The sequence below is a fragment of the Sander lucioperca genome, chromosome 19 (assembly GCF_008315115.2).
Source record: "Sander lucioperca isolate FBNREF2018 chromosome 19, SLUC_FBN_1.2, whole genome shotgun sequence".
In the NCBI taxonomy this organism is placed as follows: domain Eukaryota; kingdom Metazoa; phylum Chordata; class Actinopteri; order Perciformes; family Percidae; genus Sander; species Sander lucioperca.
In genome coordinates this window covers 23,934,803-23,948,815 of record NC_050191.1, presented here as the reverse complement: position 1 = coordinate 23,948,815, position 14,013 = coordinate 23,934,803, and the positions used below count along the sequence as shown (strand labels likewise).

At 42.3% G+C, this 14,013-nt stretch overlaps 1 protein-coding gene across 5 annotated transcripts in view; it reads right to left on the bottom strand.

Annotated features, from left to right (window-relative positions):
• The window catches only part of LOC116041939 (1-phosphatidylinositol 4,5-bisphosphate phosphodiesterase beta-1), a 172,395-nt gene that overhangs the window by 45,792 nt on the left and 112,590 nt on the right, over positions 1-14,013 (bottom strand). For 3 of the 5 annotated variants that reach the window (XM_031288011.2, XM_031288010.2, XM_031288013.2), the window contains 6 exons: positions 10,493-10,633; positions 10,031-10,110; positions 6,239-6,292; positions 3,006-3,081; positions 1,405-1,508; positions 453-619 (listed from right to left, as the gene is read on the bottom strand). In XM_031288011.2, the coding sequence (XP_031143871.1) occupies positions 453-619; positions 1,405-1,508; positions 3,006-3,081; positions 6,239-6,292; positions 10,031-10,110; positions 10,493-10,633 (622 nt within the window). The remainder of the gene's footprint in view (positions 1-452; positions 620-1,404; positions 1,509-3,005; positions 3,082-6,238; positions 6,293-10,030; positions 10,111-10,492; positions 10,634-14,013) is intronic. The other 2 variants (XM_031288012.2, XM_031288014.2) reach the window with 1 other exon arrangement.

The window sequence follows — 14,013 nt, the reverse complement described above, 5'->3', positions numbered from 1 at the left end:
GATTTGTGAATTCTACTAAGAATAAAACTGCAGAGCAGTCAAGAGAAATATGTAAATGACTCGCTTTAGTGTTTGTGTACATGTTAACATACTTGAATGTGCATTTGTGGCCAAAAGTGGACACCAGGCAGCAGTGTTCCTATGGCAACACCCCTGCCAAATGTATTGTGGTGGGGGCTGGAGTACAGAGTTAGGGTAGGGTTGGAAGAGGTTGGGTGTATGTGTAAACATTTTGGTTTTTGTTTGTGCTTTCCAAAATGTTTTACTACATAACACAATTGCACTTTTGGTTACATATACATCAAGTGTATTAATTACTTGTAGTATTAATCGTAAAAATGACTTATGTGCGCCTTCTTTTATTTACAAAACCTTGCTGTTGACTGTGCCTTATGTGACATATAAGCATAACAGTGTGCTTGTGTTTACTGACAGACATTTGAGCCACTGACCTTTCTGTGCCAGAGAAGCGTTGGGTTCATATTTGTCCACTAGCATCTGGACCTGTTCTGGTTTGAGAGGAGGGTAAAGTATCTCGTTCAGACGAGGGTCTCGCTGTTTACTGTTTATAAACTCTGTCATCTGCTCCAAACTGAGGTATGGACGACTCTTAGCTCCCCTGAGAAGAGAGAAGGGGATAAGGTGAGTTGTCGATATAAAAAAAAGGGAGAACACGGGGAGGGTTACCAAGTGAGATGTGGGCGCAAGAACAGAATTCAAAAACTAAGATGAGAAAAATGAATCATGGAGAAAATGATGAAGGAAGAAGCGCTAATTAAGGAAGCAAAGAGATCTGGAAAGGGAGAGCAACACAAGCGCAAAGGAGCAGAAGATTAAATGTAGTGTTGAGTAAATTATGAGATTTGATTAAAACGCCTTTCATATCTAAGCCTGTTCCACTAAATTATCATCTCCATATCCTTCTGGCTCTCATGCCATCTCACTTAACTGTGATTAGGATGGAGATTTATGACTCAGAGTGGCCCCGGTCATGCTAGCATGCTGCCTCAGCTGATGGTCTGAGTCCCTCTGGGCCAAGGGGCAGCTCAGCACGAGGGACCACACCGCCAGGCTCGAGGAGAACCAGGGCCATTATGACACAATATCTGTACTAATTAAAGGCTTATGACGACTGTAATGGGTAAAAGCAGGTGTCTTAAGCCTGCAAAGCCATATTGCCTTTTCAGGGATTGCAGCCATTATCTAACTTCCAGTCTGAAACGGGGAACAGATGGCTGTGAAAATAATGATATTAAATGAATCATTCTCACATTTTTTCAAGTTTTTCAAACAACTTTTTAACTGGGAATCAGCGCATTCTTTGGAGGCTGAAAAGATTATTGATTACTTCCTGACAAGACTTTTTAAAAAGGCAAATACTACTGAGGGAAACATGGTTCTTACATGTCAGAGAAGATGTGGTCCAGCTCAGATCGGGGGCAGATGTTGCTCAGGAACATGTTGTAGACCTCTGGATTGAAATCCTCTTGTGGGATGGAGTCATTCTGCTGCAGACGACAGCAACATGGTCACATGAATGGTCTACGCATACACGTACTGTACATACAAATCACAGGGGTGGCCTTGTGGGTACAGACACTGTGGAAGAACTACAAATCTAGTATCAGAAGTGATCCACTAGTATTGCTACAATTATATTTTCAATGTAGTGTGTGGGTGCTAAACTGTCCCAGCTTATACGTAACTGAAGTTTTCACACAGTGGGACTCATGCAAGAACATTTATGCGTACGAGTGTTTCATATTGAATTCAGCAAACCCTTGTAACTGCACAAGTTGGATCTTTCTATGTGCACAAGTCAAGATCTGTCTTTCATGCTATGGGATGTTCTATGGCTAACCCCAACCTCTAGTCTCTCTCTGGAAGCGATTACTGTACATGCATATACATTTAAAATGCAACTATTTAAACAAAGACGACTGCCTGCAATGTGAACCTAGACTTAAGACACAAGTGCTCCTTATATAGCTATCAGAGCCAAAACAGGTCTGATAAAGACACAGTGTGCTCAGCAGCAGGCAATAGCATTGTGCCAGCAAGAAACAGAGCAGAACCAAATTGGAGAAAAGAAGATGAGGAAGGATGCACTAAAGGACGGATGCAGGTCAAGCCCTGCTAAAACTCAATGAGCCATTCTAAAGACTTTGGTGGAAGCTACGTTGTGTTTGTGCTTTTGTCTATGAGTGTGTGTGTGTGTGTGTGTGTGTGTGTGTGTGTTGAGGGATTAACAGCACTACCGTTTAGCTGTAATTACTTGAGCGTTGGAACAACAGCAAATCCCACCAGACCTTCATACAGCAACACGTTCTTACCTCCTGCTCTCCCTGTGCTAATTATACTAGCTTGTTCTGTGTATGTGTGTATATGTATATGTGTGTGTGTGTGTGTGTGTGTGTGTGTGTGTGTGTGTGTGTTTGTATTTCTTGTGTGTGTATGTTCATTTTGTTTGTATTATGAAGCCATTCATTACAGCTACAATATGCATATGTTTCAGCATTTTCTCACTTTCAAACATGCAAATTGCTTGCTACTGCTGGAATACATTGTTTGCTGTGTTTGGGGGACTGTTTACACCCCAATGCATGACGGGGCAGGTTCTCTCTAGTGATATCCGGGAGAGGTAAAGATTAAACAGCTTTTGTCATCTCTATTGCTCCCACTGGGTCTATTTGTTTCATTACAACCAAGGCTAAATCAGTTCTGAGTGGGAAGTCATGCAGACAGCCAGAAAATAAGACTCCAAACAAATGAGCAAAGCAGCAATCAGCTGCTGTTTCAGGAGAATAGAGAATGAGCTGAGGACAGACTGATGGATGGGTGGGTGGGTGGATGGATGGATGGATGGAAGGATGGATGGATGGATGGATGAAAATGATGAAAGAGCTTGGAGTATAAGATAGGAAAGAGAGGCAGAGAAAGAGGGACAGAGACATGAGCTGGTTCAAAGATATGATAAAGGGGGAGATTCAGTATTTTGGTCTCACTCTGCCAGAAGGGAGGTTACAGTTTTCCAGGGCTGTCTCTACTCGCTTCCTGTCTGCTGAGAACATCCTGAAGATACTGCGGGGTGACAAAAAAACACAGCCTGATGAGTAATCACAGAAAATGCCACACATACAGAGGAGTTCTCACTCTGATCCTCTGTGTCAAACTGATGAATTCATCACAGCTTTTAATTGATACTTATTAAGGACACCCTGTGAGAAAGCTCTGCTGTAGCAGCAGCAAACAGTAACAAGGATAGAAGGAAAAAAGTGAAACTAAAAAGAAGAGAATACAACCACATAATTGCAGGACAAATTACATGTTACAAGACAAAAATGAGACAAAGAAATGCCAAGATAAAAATTGAAAATTTAATATATGCAGAATAACAAAACATAAAAACTGAAAAGAGACGATGTGGGAAAAAATAAAACCAAATCAGTCTAGTATAACAGCACTCTAATAAATATGCATTTGGAAAGTTGTAGTTTCTGATGCTGTTGAGTTATATTTCATTATACCATATATATATGTTTCTATTTTGACTGCTTTACCTTGCCGTCAGACAGCTCTGAAGCTATTATATCACTCTCTTCAAAGCCACCAGACTCATTTGACAAAAACAGTATTTTTAACTCGCAGAACACGAGAGTTGCTAACCCTTCAAAAAAAAACAAAGTCACACAATAACAACTTTTTTTAGGGTGCTAAAATAGGTTTTGCCCCTGCCGCTGTCCACAGCATTACATACCACAGCATTACATACACACGTGTCCGTGTTGGTAATCCTGCCTGCTTCTCCAAACTGGGGAAACTACTCCATCTATTGTAGGTAATACACTGACTATGGATAAGTACCTCATACAACTAACCCTAACCCACCGAACTATCCCTTTAATGAACTGTTATAGTAAAATGTAAATATTACAATACAGACTAAATTGATTGACTAACCCTAACCCCCTGTCTAAACTCTAGATGGCAACACCATATCTACATAAAACGTGATAACGTTTGTAATCCTTTATAAAGACGATATTAACAAAGACATGTTTACACAGATGATCACATCACCAGTCTCACCAAAACAGGCTTTTGTCTGTGTGAATAAACACAACACATGCAGATAAAATGTTTCCAACTCCACAACATATAACTGACCATCATATGACTGCTGTCTTGTGAAAACCATGCATCTTCAAAACATCGGGTTTTCATGAGCTAAGACAAACAGCTCTGTTTTCAGCTTTGTGACACCACAGTTTTCAAATATTGCAATGGGTTTTAGATATTTTTCTTTTTTAGCTTTGGAGCTACTGTGTATGGTTTTTACTGGACCTTGTCATTTTGAGTGTAGAGAAAGACAGTGCTTCTGTGTGGTTGGGCTACTGTCCTGTGTTTTATTCTAGTGTATATCTATCTAATACATCGGGAAGTCTCTGTTATGTGTGTGTGTGTGTGTGTGTGTGTGTGTGTGTGTGTGTCTGTCTTTAAAATATCTCATGAACTGTCCATCCAATCTACTTTAAAATTGGTTTTCTGGGTACCCAATGAACTTTGGAATTTGGAGCAGTTTGGACAGCGTTGGATATTCCTCTGTAAATAAAACTAAAAGACCGCGGAAAAAAGGTTTTGCTATAAAAAAATTATTTCTACCCTTCACAATGAAAGCCCAGCTTAAATTCACTCTGATCATTTCGCTTAGAGGAAAATCTATCAAAATGCTTTTTTGCTGAGACTAGACTGTATAGACACTATATCGTATTAAGTTGCTGTGAGCTGTAAATTCACCACTTCTTCCTTCTCACTCACTCACCCTCTATGCTCTATGTGTTTGGTTGTTGTGTGCAGCTGCTAACTTATACCACTAATAACATTACCGTCGGCAAAATACCCCTACAAGTCAAATTCTTACTTTAACGTTAAACGTCAAGCCACTAAGCATGTTTGCAAATTAACACCTCTGCTGAAGTGTTAAATTCCTTACCGATAGGCTATATGACGAGACAGCACCGCCGTCATTAAACGCTGACTGTCACGATATGACTGTCACGATATCAACATGCACTATCGTTGATGAAAAAGACAACACTAAAATGTAGTTTAAGAAGAACTCTCTTTATTTGCATTGCCTTCTACCTTTTCCTCCTTCCTGCTAGCTGTTTAGCTCTGTTTCCGTTGGCCATAGCCTGTTTTAATTACATGAAGAGGTATTCCTGCGCAGATCCATGAGCGTGTACTGTATGCTCAGTGGGAGAGCAGAGTCAAGCTGACATCAGTCAAGCTGACATGTCCTCCCAGCTAGGAGGTTAATTCCCTAAACGGCAAGGAGTGTCTCTCTGCCTCTCTGTGTTGACACCCACTGTTTTCCTCTGCGGCTCTGAGGGAGGTTATCGCAGAAGTTCACTGCTGGCTGCCTGAAAGTTTAACTTGACTAATGGAGACGGAGTGAGCTGGATTTTCAATGAGCTGATGACAAACTCCCAGATAAGTGGAATTCATAAAAGGAAATTCTCACACAGATTGTGAGCTGAAGTTAGTGACCGATATAAAGGGGACTTTTCCAGGGTCATGCCACACACACACACACACACACACACACACACACACACACACACACACACACACACACACACACACACACACACACACACACACACACACACACACACACAGAGCTGAAGAATAATGGGAAAAATAAAAGGGAGTATTGTGACGACAGAAGGGACGGGTAACACATTCTAATAAATGCACACATATATGCAGAGAATGTGTGTAAACTGAAGCGTATACATGCTCATAGTAACGAGAGAAGGCAGAGGAAGCTACGCATTGATCAAAAGATAGATTGATAGATAGATAGATACTTTATTGATCCACAAGGGGAAATTCAATGTCCCAGTAGCTTAAGACATCACACACAACATTCACATACATCACAAACAGGATGATAAAAAAGCAAATCCACATGAATAGCATTGACAATAAAATAAAAAATACTAAATACTAAATAAAATTAAATTAAATAAAATAAAATAAAATTAAATTAAATTAAAAATTAAAAATCCATATGAATGTACTAAGGGATGTATAAGCATGAGACGCTTGCAGTGATAGGGCAGGAACTGACCCTGTGATTCAGTATGAGAGTGTGTGTCATGGTGGTGGTGCAAATAGGTCCGAAAGAGCAGAGAGGTGGCAGGGGAGAGAAGGGTGAGTCAGAGAGACTTACTTCTTGACGGGGATTCGCCCCTCAGGGTTGAGCTGCAGCTTCAGCCGAGTGTATCTGCATTGGACAGAGCACACACACCACACACAAAATGAAATCAGCAGTTTGTCTATTTGAGTAATGTACTTGCTGAAATGTAATTTCTGTGTGTGTGTGTGTGTGTGTGTGTGTGTGTGTGTGTGTGTGTGTGTGTGTGTGTGTGTGTGTGCGTGTGTGTGTGTGCTTGAGTTTACATGTGTGACTGATACACATAGACATTTTCCGTGTCTGTCTATGAGTGAGTATGCAAAGTCAAACAGGCACACTGGTGTCTCTATAGTCTATATCCATGATGGTTCACTTCCGGGATTGATCCAGTGCCACCGGAAATTCCTCCGAATGTCCCTCTTTTCGGCTGGATGTCCGTTACCTTCCACTTCCTTTGTGTTGGGATTTTAAACTCCGGTGGATTTTTGAGGACTATGGTTAACTGCTCCTCAGATCTCTGCAGGGTAAATCTAGACAGCTAGCTAGACTATCTGTCCAATCTGAGTTTTCTGTTGCATGACTAAAACAACTTTTGAATGTTCCACCAAAACAAGTTCCTTCCCGAGGCTATTTTGCAGCGGCACCGTGGCTCTGTCCGGCACTTAGCGCCGCCCATGACGATTGTGATTGGTTTAAAGAAATGCCAATAAACCAGAGCCACGGACGATTTCGCCTACCTGGGCAGCACCGTCAACAAATAGGGGTGGAACTGACGCAGATGTGAGGGCTAGGATCGGAAAGGCAAGGATAGTTTTTCTCCAACTGAAGAATATATGGAGCTCAAGGGACTTGTCCATGAAAACAAAGATCAGGGTCTTCAACACCAATGTGAAGTCAGTTCTTCTCTACGGCGCCGAAACTTGGAGGACCACCGTCACCACCACCAAAAAGATCCAGACATTTATCAACACATGTCTGCGATGCATCCTCCAGATCCGTTGGCCTGATACCATCAGCAACCAGGAACTCTGGCAACGCACGAACCCACTGCCAGCAGATGAAGAGATCATCCAACGACATTGGAGATGGTTAGGGCGTACCCTCCACGAACCGGCTTCCAATATCACCAGACAGACCCTTTCATGAAATCCCCAAGGGAAAAGGAAGAGAGGTCGACCTAGAAACAGCTGGCGGCGGGGGTCAAGAGGACAGGTCACACTTGGGGACAGCTGGAGAGGCTTGCTCAGGATCGAGAAGGCTGGAGAATCCTTGTATGCGGCCTATGCCCCAGTAGGGGAAAATAGGCGGAAGAAGAACAAACCAGAGCACGTTTTTCTCCCATCCCGGAATGCTGTGTGGACTAGTAATGACTAGTAACTAGCCAGACCCTCCTCTGAAGCGCTGTGGAGGAAGGTCTGGCAAAGCGAGATTAGTGTCTCTATAACACCGAGCGGCTGACTGCATGTGAAGAGTTCTCTGTGCACACTTTGAGTTGTTTGGCTGTGTTTACATGACGGTTTCGAATTGTGTCTAATCTCTGGAAGTCTTGCATTGGCAGCACAGAGCCATGCAGCAGCAACACAGGCAGCGCAGCCTGGGCTAAAAATAGCTTAGCTGCAACAACCATTACAGGCTGGGCTTTAAGTGGCTCCTGGCTAATAATTAATATCCATTACAGTGTCCACTTCATAGGGCAGGCTGGGTGCCCCAGGCAAAGTCCCAGATAGCTGTAATGGTTAACAGGGACAAACTGGCTTTTTTTTCCAAAAAAGAAGAAAAAAAAAAAGAGGAAAACGTGAAATGAAAAATGCTGGCAGAGAAAGTTGAGTAAGTAAGAGTAAGAGAGTAAGTTGACAACAGTTGATGTCACTGGAGTAAGTAAAGAAGGTGTTTAGTGTTTCTTGATGCCCTCATCTGCCTGTATTATTTATTAAGAAGGGAAACCTGATTACTTGCATCTGTCTCTGTTTTCTGTTTTACTCACCACTTTCTCTTTCTCTTTCCGTCTGTCTCACTCTCTCTCCCTTCTGACTCTCTACTATCCCTTTCTAAGTAATTTTGAACAACGGAGGTCACGTAATACAGATACTTATTTCTGCACAACCACTTACTTTTTTGTCATGGGTTGATGAAAAGAAAAACATTAAAGTACAAAGCAACTTCAGTACTGGTAAAGTTTTCTAGCATAGTCACAGGTCATCCCATTGTAAAAATGTGCAGTTCTAACCCTAATCATTGATAAGGCACAAGGCGACAAAATCCAAGGAGTGGCCACAGCCCTATGGCATTGATCTCAAAACAACATCTTGTAGCAAGCAGCCACTTAAAGACATGCTGGGTTCTGTTTTATTTCCTGTTGCTAGGAACATTGCCTATATACGCTAACATTTTTTTTATCACAGCATTAAGAGCTAGCGATGAGAATTAACCACATGCAGACAAACATCAACGTCTCCTCATGCTGTAGTAGTGGTATGACAAAGAATCGTCTTATTTGCAAGCAAGCAGTGCACAACAACAACTGCGAGCAACCACCGTGACTGTGGAAGCTGTTCTATTCAATTCTATTCAAATCTGTGTGTACTATGTGGTCGATGGCCACTTTTATTGTCTCATAAGTCAATTAGACTCCTCAGGGGTGCGAGTTAATGGCTTCTGTTTACTGATAAACATCAGACAGCTGGGAGTTGTTACCAAGCACAGGCCGTTATATTCTCTCAATACAATATGGCAGATTCATATTTAGGTTCACTCTACGTAAACTGCACTGACTTACTGCACACATAAATCAGCTGTCAACAATAGATCGATGTGTGTATTTCGATCAGATCAATACGAGCGCGGTGCTGTTAGCCGTTAGAAACAGTTATTACACAGGATCAGAGGTGGTGTGAGGGCGACTGATGACAACTGTCTCACTGGACAAAGAGCCAGTGATGAGGGCTCAGGTGATTTATGTAATAGGCTGGAGCCAACAAAAATGGTGACTCATTTTTAACTTTGTGACACCCCCTCAATTTGCAGGTCAGCAACTCGACCGGTTTAAGGATCTACTGACACGGGTCTGTCAATATGTCATCAATGCAACAAAAATATAAGCTACAGCACCATATGGATGCAAACCCAAACACATACATGCTGTCACATATGCACTCCTGCACTGAGAAGCAAATAAGCAGACTGAGATGCACATGCGGGTTTATGAACTAATTTAACATATTTCCAGCTGTTTTATTTATCCTCCTCCTTCCTTCCTGTCTGTTTTCTCTCTCCTTACTCTCTCCATCGATGTGAGGTTTTTACCTGACCTTTTAAACTCTAACCCTCAGGCTGCATTGTGGAGCTGTGATAAGCAACCTCCTGTGTGTGTGTGTGTGCGTGTGTGTGTGTGTGAGTGTACAGTACAGTGTACATGTACCCTGGTGTATGCATAAAGGAGTCTGTATGTGTGCCGCAGGGTTTATGATGTTTTATTGCATACTTTGCGCAGTTACGTGCGTGTTACAAATATGCTTTTGCATGCATATGTAAGTAAATTACACATTAAGTAAATTATTGTGTATTGTTGGAGAGTTGGAGCACTTGGCTGGAATGACAGTCCGTCATATGTCTCTTTTAGACAAGACACATAATTTGCTTTTCCCAGTAAATTTACAGTAAATAGCTGATGTGACGCTTGTGATGACTGACATTTTGTTGTTTCTAGCAGAACTGATTTTCATATTTATCTTGGGGATTTACATTTTTGGTGCGACTGCTTGTGTGAGTGTTTGTGTGTGTGTAACGTGCGTGTGTGTGTGTGTGTGTGTGTGTGTGTGGATGACCTACATTTTTTCAAGGCAGGCCTCTCTGGACATGTTCTGTACAAAGAGGTTAGATGCCAGGTTGAACAGCTCTTCCGCCCATTCCTGCAGGAAATAAAACACACACACATACAGAGTCAGATGCAAACCCTAGTGCTGAGGATTGAAATGGGGTGGTCTGTTATTATTGACGTGTTAGGAATTAATGCAAACATTAGTTTGGACATGCTGATGTGGATATGCTGATAATGTCCATTTGAATTCAGAAAACATGTAGTCAACCTAACAGCTTTAATTTCTGCAAAGTCATTGTCTTTATTGTGATTCACTTAAACGCCTAGTTTAAACTTCAACTTTATTCAGTTGAAAAACTTTACCGCAGTCATTTCATTAATGTTAATGAAAATGTTTCATTAACACGGATCCCACAGACACGAATAGAACGCGTTATCATTATAATTGTTTTGTTCTGGTGCAAAATATTTACCTTCGCCGTCTCCTCCTGGAAGGCCATGAAGTTCAGATAGGTGATGTTGACCATGTCAGGGCCGCTCACTACTGTCAGCATCCTGTTCTCCATCTTCCCCGCCAGCGTGCTGACATCCAGTAGCTCACGCAGCTTGGCATCCTGAATAATGAAACACAAGTGAGACAAAAAGCATCGCCGTTATCAAATTCAGCAAACCAACGAAATTCATCACGTGAAAAGTGTATTTTCATTTCAAAATCAGTCCCAATCATGTTGTGCCAGCTTCTAACCCCAGCTGCATACACAATGTAAAACACACCACCTTTACAACAGTGGCCTACAGTTAAATCAAAGGCGCGTCCAAAACCTCGCAGCACAAACAAAATGGCCATTATTGGAAAGGCAAAACATAAAACAGGCCAGGGAAGTGAGAGACAGTACTGCTCTGTGTCATGGTTTTGTGGTTTAACCTTGCTTTGCAACCCAAATCGCCCTCTGAACGCACTGAACTGAAACAAGACCCGCTTGTATTTGGGAGTGTGCACCTTGTCTGGCAGCCGATTTATGTGATTAATGAGAGGTCAGCCGTCTGAGGCAGACGGTGTGAGGAGCGAGGTGAGACGCTGCAGCCCCAGACGATCTCGGTGTGACACGCAGGTTCCATATTAAAGGCTATAAAAGCAGCAAACAAGGGTTAAGCAGCACTATCATAGGAGACAGTTCCAGTGTAAACTAACTAAAAGGGCTGGCGGCAGTAATATTACTGAAACTGCAAGTAATATTACTGAAAAAATAATGACACTGGTGAACTTACTGGTACAATATATAGACTTTTACTGTTTCAAAGCACAGAAGTTCACAAAATATCTGCAGGGGATGGATGGTGTTATTTATTGTACTATCTATGACCCCACGACAACTCTCTAAATCCTGAGAGCTTAATGGTTTTCAAACCTTGCTTCCAGCTTGTTTTTTTTAGTATGGGAAACATCCTCCCGCCTGGTCACATTTCAAGTTTAACTGTGGGAAATGATACTAAGAAGAGCAGCCAATGCACAGCAGTGCCTCGTGACCAGGCATAATCAGTGGATTCACTTATAGCTGAGGAAATGCCATGAGAGATGCTGTTTTTGCTCAGATAAGTTTTTAACAAATGTCTTCACGAAAACAGCTAATTCCTGAGAGGAAATTGTCTCCACCGTGAGCAATGCAATTTTCAGATTTCAGAAGAATACAACTTTAATTCCCCACAACCTTCATCGTCTAACAAATTCAGCAGGCTGAATGAGTCAGTTGTACGACGTCTGTTGTCTCTCGTAACAAAACATTGGACGCTGGCAACAGTTCAGTTCACACAGAGAAAAACAAAAATAATTTGTATTCAGCAGAGGCAACTGTCTGAGGAAAATGAAACCAAACTAATTTTAGCAAATATACATTTAAGCAGCTCATCTTTGGCGCGAATCATATTCAAAAGCAATCTACAATGCCTCTGAGGTACAAGAGAGGAATAACAATGATCTTTTTCTCTCCTTTGCTGCCCCAATACACAAGCAGCATACAAAATGGTTGCTCCAGCTTAATTAACACAACAAAAAAGCCCTGTAAGGGATTTTGCAGTGAAAGCAAATGAGCTCCAACTAATTTAACCAATCAAACAAAGAGTATTGTGTCCTGTGTCACGCTGATAAATGTCCCCTACATGTCCCTCACGCCCCTCAATCAAATTGTGCGGCTTAGTGGCGCCCATTGTTATCATGCTGAACTTTTCTGAGGCAATACATTTTCCCTATTGAAGAATCGCTCCCCACTGACAGCCTGTCTGTCTGCCTGCTTCTCACAGTCAAGTTTTACAGCGTGTGACTGTATGGAGAGATACTTTCTATAATTTCCAAAAGAGAAGAGGACGTGAAACTCACTCTACATACTGCACGTTGCAAAAACGACAGGATTCCAGTTTTGTATGATTTGCACATAAGGTTAGAGTGACATGACCGTGGGCTTGACCACCAATCAATTGAACACTAAGTGCTGATTTGAATGGGGATCCATCACTGTCCACTAACGTAGTCTGAATGCCTCCAGTCCCTTCAATCAAAGCATAAAAAGCCACTTTCAATTTGCTAAAACACACAATGCTCAAGAACCCTTTGAGAGATGCTTTGGCAGACTGCCAAAGATGAAAGCCTTCTGAGAACAGAAGAGACGATAGTAAGATGCATATTTCATTCTTTACAGTGCTTGAACGTCAATACAATTTGATACTGTTTTGAGCGATGCTACTTGTAGCCATTAGCTGAACATACAGCTCATCTCCTTGTACGCAGTCAGCGCAGGGCTGATCTGGAAGGGAGCTGCAGGCACTCACAGCACATCAACTGGAGAAACATCAGCAGTTATGTTGGAGAAGGAGAAAAACGAGCTGATGTCAGGGAGGCGGACCCTGCTGGAGGAGGAGGAATGAAGAGAAATAGAAGTGAAGCCATGAAAAGAGAAGAACAGAAGAGGAGAGGAGTGGACTCAGCCATGTGAGTGAAATGTAATTTGTGCTGGTGCATTGTGGGAGCCATTGGAGGCATGCCTGAGGTCCCAGTCACCACAAGAGATTTAGAGCCAAACAAGCTATGGGTGGGGGTTGGATGGGATTTAAGATGATGGTGTGGTTGAAGCAAGAGGATGCCTCACAGTCTTTGGACCACTGATTTTATATTTCTAGAGTGTATGCGTGTGAATGTGTTTCATGTGTGTTCATTCAGGCATATATGACGCATGTTAGCAGCTGCAGTGTGTCAGTACCGGAGCCCTTCTCATTCACTTAGCATTCAGGTGGAACTGCAGCCTGAGGAAATACACAGACCTCCTCTTCCTGCCTTAGTTTGTCATGAGGCCCAACCTGTCACCAGCCATGCACTCAAACTGTGTCCCACTCTGTTGGGCACAAGGAAAAGGATTCAGATTGGCAAAGGGAAGCCAGCCGCACCTCGGGTCATTAAACCTGCAGCACGACACCTGTCTAAACTCACACACAAGCCAGCTTGGACTCGCACAATCACAAATACATACACAAACACACACACACACACACACACACACACACACACACACACACACACACACACACACACGTACAGTGGGAATAAATCCGGACACACACATTTAAACACGCACAGAAACATCACATCAAAGGACATTTCAATATGAATGATTAATGATGAAACTGCCCAATGTCCTTTAATGTACTGCACCACAGATGGGATGCCAGGTATTAAAAACGTAAAGCTTTAGTGAGTAACTTTTTTTTAACGTCCGTTACATTCAAGCCACTGCCAAATGAGTTGCTACAAAGCTAATTAAGACTATCAGCTCCACACAACTCTCTCTGTATTTCTCAGTATGGCTTTGTTCAGAAGATTGTGTCGTCCGGCATCTTTCACGCACAGAAAATCGAGCGAATCGAAGATAATTACCTCTTCTGAAGTATCCAGCATGTTTTTTTTATCCTCTGTGTCCTCCTTGGCTACTAGCAACTGCGTGGAGGA